This window comes from Plecotus auritus, assembly GCF_963455305.1.
Source record: "Plecotus auritus genome assembly, chromosome: 14".
Classification (NCBI taxonomy): Eukaryota; Metazoa; Chordata; class Mammalia; order Chiroptera; family Vespertilionidae; genus Plecotus; species Plecotus auritus.
Window position 1 is genome coordinate 6,629,050 of NC_137780.1, and position 21,993 is coordinate 6,651,042.

Here is a 21,993-nt window from a genome sequence, read left to right on the forward strand (position 1 = left end):
TGGTTTGACAGAGGAGGATGTCCGGGTGACCCAGTCGGTGCTGGGACACAGGGCTTGTGTTTCCAGAGAAGGAATCAAATAAGAAAGAAAGGGCATCCATGTTTTTAAAACATTTCAACCATTTCTGACCTGTTTTGTTCAACGTAACAAAAATAATTGCACAGAAATTCCTCCCTGGGGTTTTTTGTTTTTTGTTTTTTTTTTTTTTGACTTTGCAATACTTCTGAAAATCCTTGATCTGTGTTCTTGGAAATAAAGATGAGAGTAGTCTGACATAGGGATTAGCTTTTCTCATATGCATTATCTGCCGATGAACTATTCACATGCTTAACAACAGTATTATTTGACTTGGAAACTAGACCTATAGGACACACTTGCGACTTTTACTAGGATTTAATCCTACTAAGAGTAGCATTTCTGTGACCCCCTGGCCCTGAGCTAAATTGCAAAGATGTAACTGGCATGGCTAACTTTCTTGCTGTACATGTCCATTTCACCAGATTTTTGAAATTTCTCACTTAATTCACTCAACATTATTATAAATATTTCATTTATTGATAAGTAACAATGAAAGGAATTTTAGAGACAAAATAGACAGGTTTAGGAAGTCTTAGAAATGAAAAAGAGAGAGGAATGCATAGGTGGGGGGCTTGGAGACCTACAATGTCTATCTTACTTGTACAGAGGATAGAGAAAGGCCACAGGATGGGGGGTGGGGAGGGGGGGAAGGCATATATTCACAGAGGATAAAGAAAAGTCACAGGAAACATATTTTCACAGAGGATAGAGGAATGTTGCAAGATAAGGGGAGAGAAAGAGGAGGGTACTGTGGGGGCTTTGGCCTTTGGAATACTATGTAGCATAACGAGCAATGAGGAAAGCACGGGGGGCCCTAAATTAAGAAGATTCCAATTAGAAAGGGTCAGGGTCAAACAAAGAACTGCAGCACATATACAAGCTGGAGACAAAGGGATACGAGACAGATTTTTTTAGATTACAGATTTTCAGATTTTCGGATTTAGATTTTTTTTCCCATTAGAGAGAGAGAAAGCAGGCTTTTCCCACTTGGGGGCCCCTCCCCAGGGGGGTCTCCTTTGGGGACACCCTTGCCCAGACGGGAGTGTGTATATGCTTCCAATAAACTTCTACATTCTTATTAAAGAAATCTGTTAGTCCATGAATTTATTCTTCATCTTTGTCGGACAAGGACCCGCGAGAAGAAGTCTGCACCCTGAACCCACATTTCAACAATATTTAACGTGAACTTTACCTTCCATGCAATTTTTTCAGTATCATAAACTCCTCCCAAGTCTAGTAATTGTCTGATTAATTCCAGGGGTGGTTGTACTCCATACTTATCTGCTTCCGGCATATTCAGGTCATCAATGAATATTACAATCTGAAGGAAGACAAAGGTTTTAAAATGTATTAATTAGTATTACTTTTCTTTAAAGCATCAATTAGTGATATTATTCATGCTATGGTATGAGAACAAAATCACAAGAAATGACATGTCTTTTTCTATTAAAAAGCAGCAGACCAAATTCTATTTTGATATGGCTTTCAAAAACAGTGCTTTCAAAATAGCAGAAAGTGTACTCCCCTTCCTATAGACCTTCACTGACAACAGTCAGAAATGCAGGTGATGCTGGATAAAGTAATCCGATTGTGGCTTTTACAAAGGAACAAATGTGATTATTATGCACTTAACATTTACTCATTGCGTTGGTGAGGCACTGTGTTAGGTGTGTAGGTATTTATTTCCTACTAGAGGCCCAGTGCACGAGATTCATGCACTGGAGGGTGGGGACGGGGGGTCCCTCAGCCCAGCCTGCGCCCTCCCGCTGTCCGGGAGCCCTTGGGGGATACCCGACTGACGGCTTAGGCCCGCTCCCCGGACGTCCTGAGCACTGCTGCCTGCACCGCTGCACTCGCCAGTTGCGAGCCTGGCTCCTGTGTTGAGCGTCTGCCCCCTGGTGGTCAGGGTGCATCATAGTGACCAGTCATTGTGCCGATCGGTCAGTTTGCACATTGCCCTTTTCTCCTATAAGATGGGCCCTGGCTTAGGAATGACACTGCCCCGTGGATGTAGACTTTTACAATTCTGCTGCAGATGCTGTTGCAGAGAATTCAGACCCATTTCCAGTTTTCAAGCATGTTACTTCCCGCCTTTGAAAATATTATGCGTTGAAGTGTGCTGATTATAACTATGTACATTAGCCCCCTTAAGATGATATTATTTTTGTTAATCAAGTAAAAATTTTAAAAATAGAAATAGCCATTTATTTTTTAATTACCTAATTTTTAACTGTCAATATTATTATTATTTTTTTTAGTAAGACACTCAAATTCCCCTCTTTTGTATTACAAACTGGATAATTATAGACAAACTGGTATGACCAAAATTCCTCTTGTTTGCATTTTTTCATTTGTGTAACTTGATTGAGCAATTACTATCTTTTTCCAAGTCCCTAAAGGTAATCAATTAGGCAAAGACCACTAAACTTATCCAAATCTTCAGTTAAATTCACGGGCATCTGAAGAAAGCCCTTAAAAAAGCTTTGAAACTGCCAGCCACAGGGTTAAACTCTGGGGTCCCTAAGGATGGCATGTAATTTCCTTCTTAGATACTCCGGCAAATCTCTGGACTCTGAGCGTATTTAATGTCCTGGACTGGAACTGCTGACTGCAAATGTTAACTGTGACAGAGGGTTTGGTTATCAGGCGGACAGTTAACAATGTGCCAGGCAGACAGGGGAAGATTAAGGGATGCCCAACACCATTTCAAGAGAGCAGCAGTTGTCTGGGTTATAACAAGGCTGCTCTCTCGAGACTGTGGATACCATCAGTTTCTCTTTTAAAAAAATATATTTTTATTGATTTCAGAGAAGAAGGGAGAGGGAGAGAGAGAGGGAGAGGGAGAGGGAGAGAGAGAAAGAAACATCAATGATGAAAGTGACTCATGGATCGGCTGCCTTCTGCACACCCCCTAATGGGGATCATGCCCACAACCCGGGCATGTGCTCTTGAGCGGAATCGAACCTGGTACCCTTTAATCCACAGACCAAATTTCCTTTATATACTAGAGGCCCTGTGCACAAAATTCCCTCAGCCCGGCCTCCACCCTCTCGCAATCTGGGACCCCTCGGGAGATGTGGGGATCGGGCCTGAACTGGCAGTCGGACATCCCTCTCGCAATTTGGGACCTCTGGCTCCTAACCGCTCGCCTGCCTGCCTGCCTGCCTGCCTGATCGACCCTAACCACTCTGACTCAGCCCCTGCTGCGGCGGCTTCGTCCAGAAGGATGTCCGGAAGGTTGTTTGGCTGTCTGGTCTAATTAGCATATTACGCTTTTATTAGTATAGATTTTTTTTTTTCCGATTTCAGAGAGGAAGGGAGAGGAAGAGAGAGATAGAAACATCCATGATGAGAGAGAATCATGGATCGGCTGCCTCCTGCACACCCTCTACTGGGGATGAGCCCACAACCTGGACACATGCCCTTGACTGGAATCAAACCTGGGACCCTTCCGTCTGCAGGCCGACGCTCTATCCACTGAGCCAAGCCAGCGAGGGCCCAAATTTCCATTTCACATGCGTTTTACAGTAATGGTCAGAAGTGTATGTTCCACGTACGCTATCTGTTTATTAGTTCACACTGGGGGGGGGGGTGCTTTACCCTGTTGTTTTTTGGGGCTCCGAGAGTGTCTTTGTTTCTCCTTCTTAACTTCTTCAGGATCATCTCCCTGGTTTTGGCAGTGGTCACCTTGATGCCAAAGTTTATGGTGGAGGTTATAACGCCTTTATGGTTATTTTTAAAGGAGCTGTCATCAACTTTTTCTGGCTTCTTCGTAATCTTATCTATGATGCCAAACACAGAAAGGAAAACGAATTTAGAACACTTTCAAAATACGTTTCTTAATTCTAAGGCGTTAAAAAAACACAAAAATGACAACAGCGTACAATTCTGCTGTCCGTTTAAAGAAACGACTGGGAGGTGTTTCCCAAACATTTCCTTACTTTCACGTGGGAAACAGCGCCCCTTTGCCCCCACAGCCCAACGGGAAGGTCGGACGCTCAGGGAACCCTCTCTTCGTTGATGCACAACGGACACGTGTAACTTTCAATGCCTTACAAACAGCTAGATTTGCAATACACACTTTTAAAAGGAAACTACGCGTGCGAGATCTGAAAGAAGCGTTTGATGGGCTCCCCGAATGCCCCCGAACCAGAACCCGCTCTCGGGAGGGTTACCGAGACGGTGCTGCAGCAAAAGCAAAGCAAAAACTCCTGCCCGGCTGGCGGGGCTCAGGGGTGGAGCGTCGACCTAGGAACCAAGAGGTTGCGGTTCGATTCCCGGTCATCGATTCCCGGTCAGGGCACAGGCCCGGGCTGCGGGCTCCATCCCCAGTGCGGGGCGTGCAGGAGGCAGCCCACCAGTGATTCTCTCTCACCATGGATGCCTTTCTCTCTCTCCCTCCCTCTCTCTGAGATCCATAAAAGCTTATGTTAAAAACAACAGTAAAACCCGAAGCCCACGGCTCTCGTGGCGGGATCTGTGGCCAGGCTCCCGCCCCTGTCCTCGGCGAGTCTGGGCCCCCCCACCCTTCCTCCTCTGAAGTGGCGCGGCTGCTGCCAGACGACACAGTCAGGATGTGCAGGACGAGGTTCTTGAAGCTCCACGTGTGTTTCTGCAGAACGGTCTGCGCTGAGACTCCAGAACCCTGACCTTCCCATTGCCTGTTTATCTAGGCGTTCAAGAACAGGACAGGCAGGTGTGGCCTTGGGTTCCTTCCAGAGGGAGTCTGAGGTCCCACTGCTAAGCCAGAGCATCCTTCCTCCTGCTGGGCAGACACCACGCTCCTCGGCGAGAAGCATCCTAGCTCCTGAGCAGGACAGAACAGCTGGAGAGGGCAGGGCAGCTGAGAGGGGAGGGCAGCTGAGAGGGGAGGGCAGCTGAGAGGGGAGGGCAGCTGGAGAGGGGAGGGCAGCTGAGAGGGGAGGGCAGGTGAGAGGGGAGGGCAACTGAGAGGGGAGGGCAGCTGGAGAGGGGAGGGCAGCTGAGAGGGGAGGGCAGCTGAGAGGGCAGGGCAGCTGGGAGGGGAGGGCAGCTGAGAGGGGAGGGCAGCTGGAGAGGGGAGGGCAGGTGGAGAGGGGAGGGGAGATGAGAGGGGAGGGCAGGTGAGAGGGGAGGGCAGGTGGAGAGGGGAGGGCAGCTGGAGAGGGGAGGGCAGGTGAGAGGGGAGGGCAGGTGAGAGGGGAGTGCAGCTGAGAGGGGAGGGCTGCTGAGAGGGGAGGGCAGCTGGAGAGGGGAGGGCAGCTGGAGAGGGGAGGGCAGCTGAGAGGGGAGGGCAGGTGAGAGGGGAGGGCAACTGAGAGGGGAGGGGAGATGAGAGGGGAGGGCAGGTGAGAGGGGAGGGCAGGTGAGAGGGGAGGGCAGGTGGAGAGGGGAGGGCAGCTGAGAGGGGAGGGGAGATGAGAGGGGAGGGCAGGTGAGAGGGGAGGGCAGGTGAGAGGGGAGGGCAGGTGGAGAGGGGAGGGCAGCTGAGAGGGGAGGGCAGGTGAGAGGGGAGGGCAGGTGGAGAGGGGAGGGCAGGTGAGAGGGGAGGGCAGGTGAGAGGGGAGGGCAGCTGAGAGGGGAGGGGAGATGAGAGGGGAGGGGAGATGAGAGGGGAGGGCAGGTGAGAGGGGAGGGGAGATGAGAGGGGAGGGCAGCTGAGAGGGGAGGGCAGCTGAGAGGGGAGGGGAGATGAGAGGGGAGGGCAGGTGAGAGGGGAGGGCAGGTGAGAGGGGAGGGCAGGTGAGAGGGGAGGGCAGGTGGAGAGGGGAGGGCAGCTGAGAGGGGAGGGCAGGTGAGAGGGGAGGGCAGCTGAGAGGGGAGGGGAAATGAGAGGGGAGGGCAGCTGAGAGGGGAGGGGAGATGAGAGGGGAGGGCAGGTGAGAGGGGAGGGCAGGTGAGAGGGGAGGGCAGGTGAGAGGGGAGGGCAGGTGGAGAGGGGAGGGCAGCTGAGAGGGGAGGGCAGGTGAGAGGGGAGGGCAGCTGAGAGGGGAGGGGAAATGAGAGGGGAGGGCAGCTGAGAGGGGAGGGCAGGTGAGAGGGCAGGGCAGCTGAGAGGGGAGGGCAGCTGAGAGGGGAGGGGAGATGAGAGGGGAGGGCAGTGGAGAGGGGAGGGGAGATGAGAGGGGAGGGCAGCTGAGAGGGGAGGGCAGGTGAGAGGGGAGGGCAGCTGAGAGGGGAGGGCAGCTGAGAGGGGAGGGCAGCTGAGAGGGGAGGGGAGATGAGAGGGGAGGGCAGCTGAGAGGGGAGGGCAGGTGAGAGGGCAGGGCAGCTGAGAGGGGAGGGCAGGTGGAGAGGGGAGGGCAGCTGAGAGGGGAGGGGAGCTGAGAGGGGAGGGCAGCTGAGAGGGGAGGGCAGGTGAGAGGGCAGGGCAGCTGAGAGGGGAGGGCAGCTGAGAGGGGAGGGCAGGTGAGAGGGGAGGGCAGGTGAGAGGGGAGGGCAGGTGGAGAGGGGAGGGCAGCTGGAGAGGGGAGGGCAGGTGAGAGGGGAGGGGCAGGTGAGAGGGGAGGGCAGGTGAGAGGGGAGGGCAGGTGGAGAGGGGAGGGCAGCTGGAGAGGGGAGGGCAGCTGAGAGGGGAGGGCAGCTGAGAGGGGAGGGCAGGTGAGAGGGGAGGGCAGGTGAGAGGGGAGGGCAGGGCAGCTGAGAGGGGAGGGCAGGTGGAGAGGGGAGGGCAGGTGAGAGGGGAGGGCAGGTGGAGAGGGGAGGGCAGGTGAGAGGGGAGGGCAGGTGAGAGGGGAGGACAGCTGGAGAGGGGAGGGCAGGTGAGAGGGGAGGACAGCTGGAGAAGGGAGGGCAGCTGGAGAGGGGAGGGCAGCTGAGAGGGGAGGGCAGCTGAGAGGGGAGGGCAGCTGAGAGGGGAGGGGAGATGAGAGGGCAGGGCAGGTGGAGAGGGGAGGGCAGGTGAGAGGGGAGGACAGCTGGAGAGGGGAGGGCAGGTGGAGAGGGGAGGGCAGCTGAGAGGGCAGGGCAGCTGAGAGGGGAGGGGAGATGAGAGGGCAGGGCAGGTGGAGAGGGGAGGGCAGGTGAGAGGGGAGGACAGCTGGAGAGGGGAGGGCAGGTGAGAGGGGAGGACAGCTGGAGAGGGGAGGGCAGCTGAGAGGGCAGGGCAGGTGGAGAGGGGAGGGCAGCTGAGAGGGCAGGGCAGCTGAGAGGGGAGGGGAGATGAGAGGGCAGGGCAGGTGGAGAGGGGAGGGCAGCTGAGAGGGCAGGGCAGGTGGAGAGGGGAGGGCAGCTGAGAGGGGAGGGCAGGTGGAAAGGGGAGGGCAGCTGAGAGGGGAGGGGAGGGCAGCTGAGAGGGAAGGGCAGGTGAGAGGGGAGGGCAGGTGAGAGGGGAGGGCAGGTGAGAGGGGAGGGCAGGTGAGAGGGGAGGGCAGATGAGAGGGGAGGGCAGGGCAGCTGAGAGGGGAGGGCAGGTGGAGAGGGGAGGGCAGGTGGAGAGGGGAGGGCAGGTGAGAGGGGAGGACAGCTGGAGAGGGGAGGGCAGCTGGAGAGGGGAGGGCAGGTGAGAGGGGAGGGCAGGTGGAGAGGGGAGGGCAGGTGGAGAGGGGAGGGCAGCTGAGAGGGCAGGGCAGGTGGAGAGGGGAGGGGAGATGAGAGGGCAGGGCAGGTGGAGAGGGGAGGGCAGGTGAGAGGGGAGGGCAGGTGGAGAGGGGAGGGGAGATGAGAGGGCAGGGCAGGTGGAGAGGGGAGGGCAGCTGGAGAGGGCAGGGCAGCTGAGAGGGGAGGGCAGCTGAGAGGGGAGGGCAGCTGAGAGGGGAGGGCAGCTGGAGAGGGGAGGGCAGCTGAGAGGGGAGGGCAGGTGAGAGGGGAGGGCAGGTGAGAGGGGAGGGCAGCTGGAGAGGGGAGGGCAGCTGAGAGGGGAGGGCAGCTGAGAGGGCAGGGCAGCTGGGAGGGGAGGGCAGGTGAGAGGGGAGGGCAGCTGGAGAGGGGAGGGCAGGTGGAGAGGGGAGGGGAGATGAGAGGGGAGGGCAGGTGAGAGGGGAGGGCAGGTGGAGAGGGGAGGGCAGCTGGAGAGGGGAGGGCAGGTGAGAGGGGAGGGCAGGTGAGAGGGGAGTGCAGCTGAGAGGGGAGGGCTGCTGAGAGGGGAGGGCTGCTGGAGAGGGGAGGGCAGCTGAGAGGGGAGGGCAGCTTAGAGGGGAGGGCAGCTGAGAGGGGAGGGGAGATGAGAGGGGAGGGCAGCGGAGAGGGGAGGGCAGGTGAGAGGGGAGGGCAGGTGGAGAGGGGAGGGCAGCTGAGAGGGGAGGGCAGGTGAGAGGGGAGGGCAGCTGAGAGGGGAGGGGAGATGAGAGGGGAGGGCAGGTGAGAGGGGAGGGCAGGTGGAGAGGGGAGGGCAGCTGAGAGGGGAGGGCAGCTGAGAGGGGAGGGCAGCTGAGAGGGGAGGGGAGATGAGAGGGGAGGGCAGGTGAGAGGGGAGGGCAGGTGAGAGGGGAGGGCAGGTGGAGAGGGGAGGGCAGCTGAGAGGGGAGGGGAGATGAGAGGGGAGGGCAGGTGAGAGGGGAGGGCAGGTGAGAGGGGAGGGCAGGTGAGAGGGGAGGGCAGCTGAGAGGGGAGGGCAGGTGAGAGGGGAGGGCAGCTGAGAGGGGAGGGGAGATGAGAGGGGAGGGGTGATGAGAGGGGAGGGCAGGTGAGAGGGGAGGGGAGATGAGAGGGGAGGGGTGATGAGAGGGGAGGGCAGGTGAGAGGGGAGGACAGCTGGAGAGGGGAGGGCAGGTGGAGAGGGGAGGGCAGGTGGAGAGGGGAGGGCAGGTGGAGAGGGGAGGGCAGCTGAGAGGGCAGGGCAGCTGAGAGGGGAGGGGAGATGAGAGGGCAGGGCAGGTGGAGAGGGGAGGGCAGGTGAGAGGGGAGGACAGCTGGAGAGGGGAGGGCAGGTGAGAGGGGAGGACAGCTGGAGAGGGGAGGGCAGCTGAGAGGGCAGGGCAGGTGGAGAGGGGAGGGCAGCTGAGAGGGCAGGGCAGCTGAGAGGGGAGGGGAGATGAGAGGGCAGGGCAGGTGGAGAGGGGAGGGCAGCTGAGAGGGGAGGGGAGGGCAGCTGAGAGGGAAGGGCAGGTGAGAGGGGAGGGCAGGTGAGAGGGGAGGGCAGGTGAGAGGGGAGGGCAGGTGAGAGGGGAGGGCAGGGCAGCTGAGAGGGGAGGGCAGGTGGAGAGGGGAGGGCAGGTGAGAGGGGAGGACAGCTGGAGAGGGGAGGGCAGCTGGAGAGGGGAGGGCAGGTGAGAGGGGAGGGCAGGTGGAGAGGGGAGGGCAGGTGGAGAGGGGAGGGCAGCTGAGAGGGCAGGGCAGGTGGAGAGGGGAGGGGAGATGAGAGGGCAGGGCAGGTGGAGAGGGGAGGGCAGGTGAGAGGGGAGGGCAGGTGGAGAGGGGAGGGGAGATGAGAGGGCAGGGCAGGTGGAGAGGGGAGGGCAGGTGAGAGGGGAGGGCAGGTGGAGAGGGGAGGGGAGATGAGAGGGGAGGGGTGATGAGAGGGGAGGGCAGATGAGAGGGGAGGGCAGGTGGAGAGGGGAGGGCAGGTGGAGAGGGGAGGGCAGGTGGAGAGGGGAGGGCAGCTGAGAGGGCAGGGCAGGTGGAGAGGGGAGGGCAGGTGGAGAGGGGAGGGCAGCTGAGAGGGGAGGGCAGCTGGAGAGGGTTGGACAACTTGGGAGGGTAGTGGATACCTTTTGGGGCGTTTTATTTTAAACTATCCTTCGAACTTTTCATCCTGGGATCTCTGACGGCACAGAACGCCTTGTGTATCCCTGAGAGCAGGGGTGGAAGTGCCTGTAAGTACGCACCTTGGCTTCCGGCCGCCGTCTTGTGAGACTCGGAGAGCAGGGCGCTGAGGTTCTGTCTCAGGCTGTGGGGAGAAGACACCGTAAGGGTCCCCGGCAGCGTGCCGACCCGGCAGCCGTGCGCACCACACAGAACGCCAGCATCGGCGTGTGGCTGGCTGCTTTCACTCCACCTCCCCCAAGGAAACCATTCACCTTCCTGTCCACTTTCACAGGTAAAATTGGGGTCACCGTTAGAATTGAAACCCAAATTTAACCAAACACGGGCTTACTCTAAAAAACCAACGGGCCCAGCCGGTGTGGCTCGGTGGTGGAGTGCCGACCTAGGAACCAGGAGGTCAAGGTTGATTCCCGGTCGGGGCACATGCCCGGATTGTGGGCTCGATCCCTAATAAGGGGCGTGCAGGAGGCAGTCAATCGATGATTCTCTCTCATCATTGATGTTTCTGTCTCTCGCTCCCCCTTCCTCTCTGAAATCAATAAAAATATATTAACAAACAAACGGAAAATTCCTAGGATGCCAAGCTATTGGTATTTCTCCAGAAAGTAAGCCATGAAGTCACCCGCCCCTTTATAAAGTGCATTTGCCTACGGATCACGCAGCTGCCCTCCCCTCTCCAGCTGCCCTCCCCTCTCCACCTGCCCTTCCCTCCCTTCCCTTTATAAAGTGCATTTGCCTACGGATCACGCAACAGAAGGCCCCGCACCTTTATTTTGGTTCTGTCTTCAGCTGTTTCCCCCCATTATGTTATTTTTCTTTACTGTTAAAATCCACTGCGGTTTCAATATTGAACATACAGTAAAACTTACTTTTTCCAGACTCCATTATTCATGATTATAATAACTCAGAGAAGGAATGATTCTTATTGTATTAAATGTTTGAAAACTGATTTCTCTGATTTTTTAAGGCCTTGTCTAAGTGCAGGAGGGTTCCTTTCCAACAAGGTTGGTGTGACAAGTCAGTAAGGGCGTCTTGGACTAGAGGTGACACTGAAAGGAGAGATGTAGCCTTAGCTGGTTTGGCTCAGTGGATAGAGCGTCAGCCTGTGGACTGAAGGGTCCTGGGATTGATTCCGGTCAAGGGTACACGCCTCAGTTGCAGGCTCGATCCCCGGCTCTGGCTCTAATGGGGGTGCATGCGGGAGGCAACCAATCAATGTGTCTCTTTCACATCGATGTTTCTCTCTCTCTCCCCGCCCCCATCCCTCTCCCATTCTCTCTGTAAAAAATCAATGGAAGACTATCCTCTGGTGAGGATTAACAAAAAAGAAAAAAAAGGAGAGCGATGTAGAGAATTCAAGATGCACGGTGAGGACAGAGCAGACTTGACAAGCAGCCGAGTGGCTGTGGCCACAGTAACTATGATACAGGCCGCTGGACCTACGAGTCTAGTGATTAGAGGGACGGTCTGACTGACATGGGCCTCTCCACAAGTCCACCTTTTATTCCATCCAAACCACCACAGGCCTCGCTACCATTTGAACAGCATTAGAATTAACTCTCACATTTTGCACTGTTTGTCTACATCATTTCAGCTTCTCTGTCATGCTTTTTTTCTTCAGGAAGAGACACAGAATGACAGAGACACAGTTCTTCATACCTATAACAATAAAAGCCTAATATGCTAATTAGACTGGACGTCCTTCCTGATGACCTTCCGGACAAAGCCGGGGCTGTGTGGGAAGCCCGGGTTCTGGGTGCCAGAGGGAAGCCGGAGCCAGCAGCTGGGGGAAGGAAGGCCTACTCTTGCACGACTTTCGTGCACCAGGCCTCTAGTATTTATATATTTGATAAGAAGGAAATATATTTCTAGTGCAAACAAAGCCAATCATATGCAACGCTATATTTGCATATTTAGGTACATTTTTCCAGGAAGGAAAATAGTTCATAGCTTCACTTTGTTAGGTCAAAGAATTAAAATTTTAAATTTAGTTATATTAAAAATAAATATGAGAACTTCTCATTTAAAGGAATTTAGTTAATACTATGGAAAAGTGAAGATTTTCTTAACTCCTCTTTTGGATATTTCTACATTTTTACATAACACATTTGCTTTTTAAAACAAGGCATAGTTAGATATTAAAGCAAACTTTTTTACCAGACAAATCAGATGTGGAGTTTAATGTATACTACACCTTGACTTTTTAATTTCATTATATAATAGGACTTCTCCTAAGATTGACGCATGTTTCACATCGAATCCTCCTGAGCCCTCTAACTTTGCAAGCATCTGATTAATGGCACTGGTTTTCCCAATACCAAAGTCTCCTAACGGGGAAAAACAGAGAGAATACATTAGGTTAGATTTACATGCAAGAAAACGAACAGATGCTAACATATTAAAATAAATAACATTTTCTTTCATTTGAAAATTGCATGAAAAGTATGTTTTTGCTCTTCCCTTTAAAAAAAAAAAAAAATTGTGGAGCCGAAACCGGTTTGGCTCAGTGGATAGAGCGTCGGCCTGCGGACTGAAGGGTCCCAGGTTCGATTCCGGCCAAGGGCATGTACCTTGGTTGCTGGCACATCCCCAGTGGGAGGTGTGCAGGAGGCAGCTGATCGATGTTTCTCTCTCATCGATGTTTCTAGCTCTCTATCCCTCTCCCTTCCTCTCTGTAAAATATCAATAAAAATATATTTAAAAAAAATTGTGGTGAAGAGTGGATAAACCAAGCACTTTCTACGAAAACCTCTCCAAGTATTTATTTAATTTATATCTCTTATGAAAGAATATATTAGGAGTTAACCATTATTTTTCTATAATATGCATTTGCACTTATCACAAATATTTTTTGCACAACTACTACATGCAAATAATTTCCCTGAATGTTTTTAGCAACACAACCTGGGGAGGGGGGCGGATTGGAATAAACCCCTCATTGCCGCAGCCCGGGAAGCCATGGCTTTACAATTCACCAAAGAGTAAGTAAAAGCATTTCCTTAGTCCAAACTGGAGACCACGCACGGTTATCTGAGCTTCCACATTCCTGTGGCCCGAGTCCTTTGAGTATGGAACTGGGAAGGTGGTTTTGTTGCCTCTTGTGAAAGACAACAGGACTTGGGGAGCTGGAAAAGGTGACTGAATGGGTTGAAGCAAATATTAAACAGGAGCAGGAGCTGTACTGAAATTCGAGCACTGGCTGGAGGAAGGATGTGTGCAACGTTTTTGGAAATCGGGCCATTTATTTTTAACTTTTCTTCGCATGCAGTTATGTGCGTAGATTTAATGAAACCAGCCAACCTTACTACCGTCAGTGGCCCTCGAAGGGGGCACTCAGCCCGCAGGCTGTGGAGGCCCACCTACACCAAGCCCACAGTTCTCCTGGGACTTGCCAGGAAGGCGATGGGAAGGCGAGAGAGACTTGGGATGTCCTGGACTGCAAACGTGGAGAGTGTGATTCGGATACTGTAGGTGGGAATAGCTAAAGGGTGTTCCCCCCGCCCCCCGCCCCCCCCCCCCCCCCCGACTTATAAAATGGGTAGACAATAATCGCTAAGCCTCTTCCTAACCCTGCAATTCTCCTTCTTTTGCAATTTTTCCACACCTGTGAGAAGCACAGGGCAGAAATTCTTCAAAAGGAGGCTGATGAGGAAGGAAAGGCACGTGGTGTCCCGGGTGGCGGTGTGATTCACGGTCTCTCCGTATTCCGTGATCTTCAAGATGCTTTCACCGGGGCCTTGTGGATCCGCCAGTATTGAAGTTCCTAAGTTAACATTTAAAAAGAAAGTTTCAGATCATCTATAATAATAAAAGGGCAATATGCTAATTAGACCAGACGTCTTCCAGACATCATTCCGGACATCCTTCCGGACGAAGCTGGCCCAAGGGAAGCCAGCCCGGGTCCCAGGTGCCTGCTGGCGGCCAGAGGAGGGAAGCAGCCCGGGTCCCGGGTGCCAGAGGGAAGCCGGTACCAGCAGCGAAGGGGAGGGGGGAGGGAAGGAAGGCCTACTCTTGCACGAATTTTCGTGCATCAGGCCTCTCGTCTGTCAATGAATATTAACTTCATCTTTTAGGTGCTCAATACTTTCTGGAAAAGTGGGTACATTATAGAGCCATTTAAACATATACACATGAGGCAAAGCTGTTGCAAGCGCCTGAGGGTCCCTGCTGATCTCAGAGGGTGTCCCTTTCATTCAGACTCTGCCCTGGTGAGCTCGCCGCATGGCTGCTAAGCCCACCGTGTGCAGACGGACCTTCCTACCACCCAGCCTACTAATCTGCTCTCCTCTGCAAGGCAAGCATCCCCTCCCCCTTCCCTCCGGTGAATCGCAGAAGGCAGCGCTCCTGCCAAAGGCTCCTGCCATCCTTTCTAAAAGGACTTCAGTGAAGGCCTGGGGTGAGGGGGTGACAAACGGGACATCTGTAATACCTTCAACGATAAAGATAAAGTAAGAACAAGCAATCAAAAAGCCAACAACGAAAAAAGGACTTCACTTCTTTGATAACTAGAGGCCCGATGCACAAAATTCATGCAAGAGTAGGCCTTCCTTCCCCCGGCTGCTGGCACCGGCTTCCCTCTGGCACCTGGGACCCGGGCTTCCCTCGCAGCCCCAGCTTTGTCCGGAAGGTTGTCCGGAAGGACATCGGGTCCAGTTAGCATATTATGCTTTTATTATTATAGATCCTTCTCCCCCACCACTATCTGCTTTTCATTGTATTGGAATTTTCCATTGGACAAACACACATGTGCTAGTATCTCCAATCTTCTTATTGGTTGAACCATGTGAAATTAACATTTTTGTTCGTAAAAACCAGGTGAATACAGGCAATTTTGTATGAATTAAAACAGCCCCCCCCCCGCCTAAAAAAAAAACCTAACCCAAATTTTCCTTATTCCCACGGCTCCCTAATACCACCGCAATTCTTTCCCCCATTACACAGCCAAAACTCTGAAAAGGGATAAACATAACAGAGCCTCACCTCCTCATCTTTTATTCCCTCTTTTTAAAATTAAAAATCAAATAGCTAAAACGTTTCCATGGTACACAATTCAACAGTATGTAAAGGTATGCACTGCACAGTTATATGTCCTAGTCATCCCTATATCTTAGTCACCTATTTCCCACACTCTAGAAAAGACCAACGCTTTCCCATAGGAGTGGTGCCCTAAAATACCGCGGTACGTGCATCGATACCCAGTTATGTTTTTTCTATGTAGTAGTAAAAACTGAGATCAAAATGACCCAATGTTAGCACTAACATGTGATAAACAATTCACAGGTTGTAAATAAATACGATCAATCACTAATACTTACTGTGACAAATATTGTGTAATAGGACCCTGCTATTTCCACCTGAAATTAATTTGGAGTTAGAACTTTCTGGATGCTTTATGACTTGACAGCTCTGGTTGTTTTCTCTAAAAACTCTTATAACCAAACTATGAAATTCTTTGATGAGTGAAACCTAACCTCAAAGCAAGTCGATTCAATTTGCATATTGAATTCCTTGTATTGGCAAGAAATCTACATGAAGCTTCATCATTAAATTCCTGCCTCAAACTTCAACCAAGCTCTCAAAATACCACAATTTTCTATATATTTTTTTCTTACTTTTGTAGAAGGTTGAGAACAAAAACAATATAGCATATATGGATATCTGTCACACTGATTATTCTGTTCTAATTTAAAGTTTCCTTTACAGTCAACTGCAGTATGTACATATGTTTTTGTTTCAATAGTCACAGCTAAGTAAAATAATATTTCCACTATAAGACTTTCCATGAACTACAGTTTTACAATGTACAACCAACTTAATCGAATACATTCCCATGTTCTCAGAAACCAATAGTCAAGGATGCTTTTTAACAAAAGGCATGTTTTGTAAACATATAGGGTAGAGCAAATGTAGGTGTACAATTGTGAGTACACAAAACACAATTTATTCTTGTATTATTAATTATTGGTTCCTGCACAAACTTGCAATCCATCAGGCCTCAAAGTTGCTTACATAACTACAGTACTTTTATATACGAAGTATCCCTAATATTTTAGAGAAATCAGAGCACAGTTCCTGTAATAACGTACCTCTCTGAATTAGTGTCTGAACATTAGGAAGCAGTTCTGACCACCGGATGAATTCACACTGCTGTAGATCCACAAAATACCCGAAGATAGACGACTCGCCAGTTGGGAGGGTAATGCCTACATTTGAAAATAATGAAAAATATAAATAAGTTCAAGTAACAACGAGGTTCATTTATGGAATGTTTCGCTCATGACCTGCTCTCTATTTGAAAGATTTGGTTGTTGAACCAGAAATAAATGTTCACCAAGGGTAGATCCAAATACATAAAATAAGCCTATTTTTTTTCTAATCTTTAATTATTTGAAGACAAAGTTTTGTTAACTTTTTGTCTCTTTTTTGTGTCCAGAAAGCAAGGGGAATCCTGATCTAATAGCCTTTGAAATCTTGCCCGTAAGTTCTGCTTATTACTAGAGCTGGTATTATCAAATGCCAGTAATGCACTGGTTGTGCATGAGAAAATTCTGATACTTATTTGCAAATTACACTTATTTCACTATTATAAAAGTAATTAATTTTGTTAATAGATCCTGGAAAGTACAGAACAAAGCAAACGAATTTAGCCATGGTTTCACCCTATGAAGATTTTTGATGTTTCTCTCTCTCTCCTTCTTCCTTCCTCTCTGAAATCAATAAAAAAATATTTTTTTAAAAATTTCATAAATGATTCAAAGGAATATATCAAATGTCAAACCAGCTAGGGCTCAAGGCTTTATCTTTATCTTTGTTCTGCCTTACATTGAGTTATAGCTTCTTGTAGCCATAAAAATGAACCAGGAATTTAGTTTTCTCTATCACTAGAGAAAGGGTGTTGGAGTGTATTTATTAACCCTCGTTTATCTGTAACGTCCTCACTTTAAAAGATGGTCCCAGTCCTAAAGGATCTCAAATATATCTTCTAAAGGAAGCAGAACTCTGACTTATCCTTCCCAGAACTCACCTACTTGTGGACTTTCAAATAACTCGTGAACAAGGTTGTCAAAGTCATAGGTGACTTTCGCAAGAGAAGCAGGTTCAAACCCTGAGTACATCAGCATATCATCTTCATGTTCGTCTTCCCGTTTCAAAGTCCCTCCAAACGCCCACGTAAACGCAAACACGAAAAGCTTTTGAATCACTATCGTTAACTTGTCGGGATGTTTCTCCAGAAACCACGGACTTTCAGCACTGAAGTAGGTAAAGGTGAAGGGGTGGCGGTTAACTCTTTCGGGAGGCATTCAGTCACTTATTCCAAAAAACCATAGCAAAGTTTCATTATTAAAAATTTTAATAGTTAAGTGTGGACCTAAAAATTTTGTTCTGTATTTTTTTAGGTCATCAGCTCTTGAGATAAAAATCAAAGTTAGTGTGTAATTTTCCTTTGGTAAGTCATGTAAATTATACACGGCTACTATTTCTCCTGTCAAAGCACCATGTTCTAAGAGGGTTGTAGTCAGCTTTCCCTTGGTTAGTATACATGATTCACTCTGATTTTAGGTCAGTGTATGAGCTCAGAGTTAATCGTCTCTGGAAGAAGATCTGGTCATTCTTCATTTCAGTGAGTGACAAGTGACTAGTCACTCACTACTAACCAAGTCCCGGGGTTGACCTAGTTCAACCTGGCTGAAGCCAGGTGCTGTGAGTCTGGCACAGTCTTCTCTAGGTTGGGTCAACCCAGGTCACCCTGGTCTCTGAGACCCTGAACTTCCTTAGTGAAAGGGCTGAGGGGGATGGGACTGAATGAAAGGTTTGGGCCTGACCTGAAGACATTTAAAACAGTTTAGGATTTAGCATTATCACACGATTATTTATAAATTATAAAAATCCTAAAGATATTATCACTGAACTGAAATTTACTGGCAATCCTCCAGGGACGATGTGTGCATACAAATCTATTAGAAATTTCTAGTCACGTGTCATTGTTTATTCAAGCAAACATTTCTGGAATTCTGACTATATATCAGTTCCTCTACACAAAGCAAACATGGCCCCTTATTTCCAGGACAAGAAAACGAACAGTAAACCATGTTCAGGTAAAGAGTAAAGAGTCCAACATACCATTAGAGGATATTAGCCGAGATAACCAACTTAGATTGTGGGGATTAGGGAAGGCCTCTCTGAAGAAGCCACAGTTATACTGAGACCAGAAGAATGAGATTTGGCAAAACGTAGGAGGCAAAGCATTTGAGCAGAAGGAATACAGGTACCAAGACTATGAGGTCAGAGTCATGGCTAATTCGAGGGACAGAAAAAGAACAGAAGACCAGTGTCACTGAAGTACATACACAGTTAGGGGAAGAGATTAGGAGCGGAAGCTGGGGAGGTGGGAAGGGGCGTTTAAAGCTGTACGAAGGCCTTTTCCCTTCATTTTAAGTGTAACGGGAAGTCACTGAGTGACTATAAAAAGAAACATTCTCATTTCTGTTTTCCAAAAAAATCAAACACTTGCATATAAATATCAGGAGACATGTACAAGCATATTAACCACAGTATTTGTAGTGACAAAAATCGAACACAACAGATAAACTGTGAGATATTCGTACAACGGACTACAGTCAGTAGTGGAAATAGAGTAGTCATAGGGCATAACATTGAACAAAAATGCAGGACAGGGCCCTGCTGGCACGGCTCAGTGGTTGAGTGTCGACCTATGAACCAGGAGGTCACGGTTCGATTCTTGGTCAGGGCACATGCCTGGGTTGCAGGCTCACTCCCCAGTGTGGGGCGTGCAGGAGGCAGCCAATCAATGATTTTCTCTCATCACTGATGTTTCTCTCTCTCTCTCCTTCTCTCTCTCTCTCTCCATTCCTCTCTGAAATCAGTAATAAAAATATATTTTTAAAAATGCAGGACCCAGAAGAACCTAGAAATGATCCCGTTAAGGTTTTTAAAAAATGCCAAGTTAAAAAATATATTGTTAGAACACAAAATCCAGAATAGCAGTTATCTCACACGATGGGATACCAGAAAATCTGGTACACAGGGGACTTCAAAGATAAATTAATATGTTTTTTCTGTAACAAAATGGTGTGTATATGGATATTTGTGTATGCTACTTCTATCTTACAAATATCTTATAAGTGTTCCTTTATGGCTACTTGCTCTTTAATACAAATTAAAGATAATATATGGTTATCAAGTTAAGACTGGAATAATTGGAAAACGAATTCATTGTCTATTGCAACAGTACAGGCAAGAAATAATGAAGGTTTGGGCTAGAATGCTGGTAAGCAAGATGCACACGAATGAATGTGAAGGCAGAGTTGACAGGATGTACGCAAATGAATGAGTGTGAGGCAGAGTTGACAGGTAGAGTAAAAACCAAATTAAGAATGCTCAATCATGTAAAAGCAAATCTGACATGAATGTCTCAGGGATTCACAGTGAGAGGCAGGAAGGCCTCCAGGGTGACTTTCCTGTCCTACCAAGGGCAGAACAATTGTAGAGTTAATCATTTCGGTAGTTGTGATTTATCGAGCATTTTCTATGCGCCAGGCGCTGGTCTACATATCTAGCACATTGCGTTATTCCAGTTTTTAAAACGAGAATGTACATGCTAAAAAACATGTAGTAACTGGTTCAATATTTCTCAGCTCATTAAGGGCAGACTCATCCATTATGTGCACGTCAAGTTTATTTTTTCCCCTCAAATATGTACAGAGTTTGGACAAATGTATTCATATTATCCACATACCTTAGCATAAAAATCTGGTGACCTTGTATTAGATATACAAGATGATAGCTAAGCTGGAAAAAAATAAATTTTAAGTGCATTTTGATGTTACGACGTCATAAAGGTATTGGTTTATCGACGAGTAATTTTGTGCCTATCGGAGTGTTTGGCAAGTAGTATGTACTAAAACATGTCTGTTGAATGCATGCAACTGACCTTTTGTCCACATTCTTGAATTTGACAGGAACTTTCAAGTGCAGATAACTTCTCTCAGTTGAAATGGTCTTCAAATCTTCACCTTCAAAAGGAAAGAGCATTTCCCCACAGTTAACAACAGACTTAAAATGTGGCTGATTAATTACCGTTCAGTGTGTGAATCATCGGAGGAGAGCACCTTTGCTTCAGCTACAGTGTCTTAAGAGGTGACCTTACCTGGCCAGAGCGGGAGTTACTTTTCGGAGAGAAGAGGAGCAGAGAATGTTCCTGCCATGGTCTGAGTCGAGCCTTCTTTATTTGAAGCATCAATCTGCGCACTCCTTTCTTTATTCTACTCTGGTGATTTTTTTTTTTTAAGTCTGACTGTTCCAAAATGAAGACTTTAAAACATACAGTGACTACCTCCAAATATGGCACACATTGCAAGCTAAGTAATAAATTGGTCCTAGTAAAGTGAAGCATTAAAGCAGAAGCCTGTATGCTTTCCAATACGAAATGTCTCAAAACAAACATCAAACACGTGCACTGTAGGCAGATAGTAACTGTCTCCCTCCTAACCCCATCACCCACTCTTCTGTCTAAGTCCTCCATTCCACAGAGAAACACAAATGAATGAATGATTACTCATCCTTCCTTTTAGCTTATGCTTTAAATCATGTTTGGTTTCTTTATGTTAAAATAACATAGGATTCTTGTGAAACAGAGAGAAGTACAAAAAGTATACAGAAGAAAATAGCAATCACCCCTAATTTCAACACCCACAAATAGTCATCATTAAATATTGATGCATTTCATTATTGTCTTAAATATAAATATGTACTATTTAAATGTTAAATATAGAACATTTAAAAAATTAAATTTAAGTAAAAAAATTAGAGACTTAGGTTTTCATTCTATTTATTTATTTATAATATATTTTATTGATTTCAGAGAGGAAGGGAGGAGATAGAAACATCAACGATGGGAGAGAATCATTGATTGGCTGCCTCCTGCATGCCCCCTACTGGGGATCGAGCCTGCAACCCAGGCATGTGCCCTTGACCAGAATCGAACCTGGGACCCTTCAGTCCGCAGGCCGATGCTTTGGCTAGGGCTTCTGCTTTTTTTATTTTTTAAATATAGTTTATTGATATTTTACAGAGAGGAAGGGAAAGGGATAGAGAGCTAGAAACATCGATGAGAGAGAAACATCGATCAGCTGCCTCCTGCACACCTCCCACTGGGGATGTGCCCACAACCAAGGTACATGCCCTTGACTGGAATCGAACCCAGGACCCTTCAGTCCACAGGCCGACGCTCTATCCACTGAGCCAGACCGGTTTCAGCGGGCTTCTGCTTTTTATTTTAAGACTACCTTCATGTCTCTCCATTGAAACATGATACTGTTACAGCATAATTTATTAATCCATTCTCCTATTGTTGGAATTCAGATTCTTGCTATTTTTATGATTATAAGTAATTCTGTTCTATATAAAGCTCCTTGTGCTAAATCTGAACACTTCTATGATTATTCTTTATAATAAATTACTAGAATAAGAAACACTGGAATATATGGTTATTTTTAGTATAGGTTATCAAATGCATCACCAAGAAACGCTGAATCAATTTATACCTCGAATACCTTCTGTGAGAGTTCATGTCTCAGCACATTCTAGCTAACATCTGGCATCATTAGTATGACTTAGGGAGGAAAAACTCACATTGTCCAAAGCCTCCATTTTTACCCATGAATTCAAAGAAGGCGTCAAGAATTCTGCAGAGAGTTGTAACGATTGTGATGTTCTGGACAGGAAATGGCTGAAATTTCTGATGTTTCTTTATAAATTGTAGTCCATCTTTGACACTATTATTAATCAAAAACTCAAGACAATCCACTCCTGATGGACTCATAATTTTAGAAGTTTTCGCAAGCCATGACCTAACGTAAGGCTCCCATCCCAGATCAACAGGATCCTGACAACAAAAGGCACAAGATAATTTTAGGTAGATAGATAAATTACCGTGTCCGCCTACTTTCCACCTCTTGAATTCACCAATGCCAAATATGGTTTAGAACAGCCGTGGGCAAACTACGGCCCGCGGGCCGGATCCGGCCCGTTCGGCTGTTCTATCCGGCCCGCGGAGCCGAAAGAGCGGAGGGTTCTCTTGCTCTCCCCTCCGCTCCTTTACTTTGAATTTATATTAGTTCACACAAACACTCCATCCATGCTTTTGTTCCGGCCCTCCGGTCCAGTTTCAGAACCCATGGTGGCCCTCGAGTCAAAAAGTTTGCCCACCCCTGG

General features: G+C 48.7%; 1 protein-coding gene across 1 annotated transcript in view; it reads right to left on the reverse strand.

Annotated features, from left to right (window-relative positions):
• The window catches only part of DNAH14 (dynein axonemal heavy chain 14), a gene marked incomplete at its 5' end in the record, with an annotated part of 150,360 nt that overhangs the window by 60,549 nt on the left and 67,818 nt on the right, over window positions 1-21,993 (reverse strand). Inside the window, 9 exons of the mRNA XM_080651070.1 lie at window positions 1,271-1,399; window positions 3,679-3,860; window positions 9,822-9,883; window positions 11,954-12,086; window positions 13,364-13,522; window positions 15,846-15,962; window positions 16,784-17,010; window positions 19,712-19,793; window positions 21,412-21,664. Coding sequence (XP_080507196.1) covers window positions 1,271-1,399; window positions 3,679-3,860; window positions 9,822-9,883; window positions 11,954-12,086; window positions 13,364-13,522; window positions 15,846-15,962; window positions 16,784-17,010; window positions 19,712-19,793; window positions 21,412-21,664 — 1,344 coding nt within the window. The remainder of the gene's footprint in view (window positions 1-1,270; window positions 1,400-3,678; window positions 3,861-9,821; window positions 9,884-11,953; window positions 12,087-13,363; window positions 13,523-15,845; window positions 15,963-16,783; window positions 17,011-19,711; window positions 19,794-21,411; window positions 21,665-21,993) is intronic.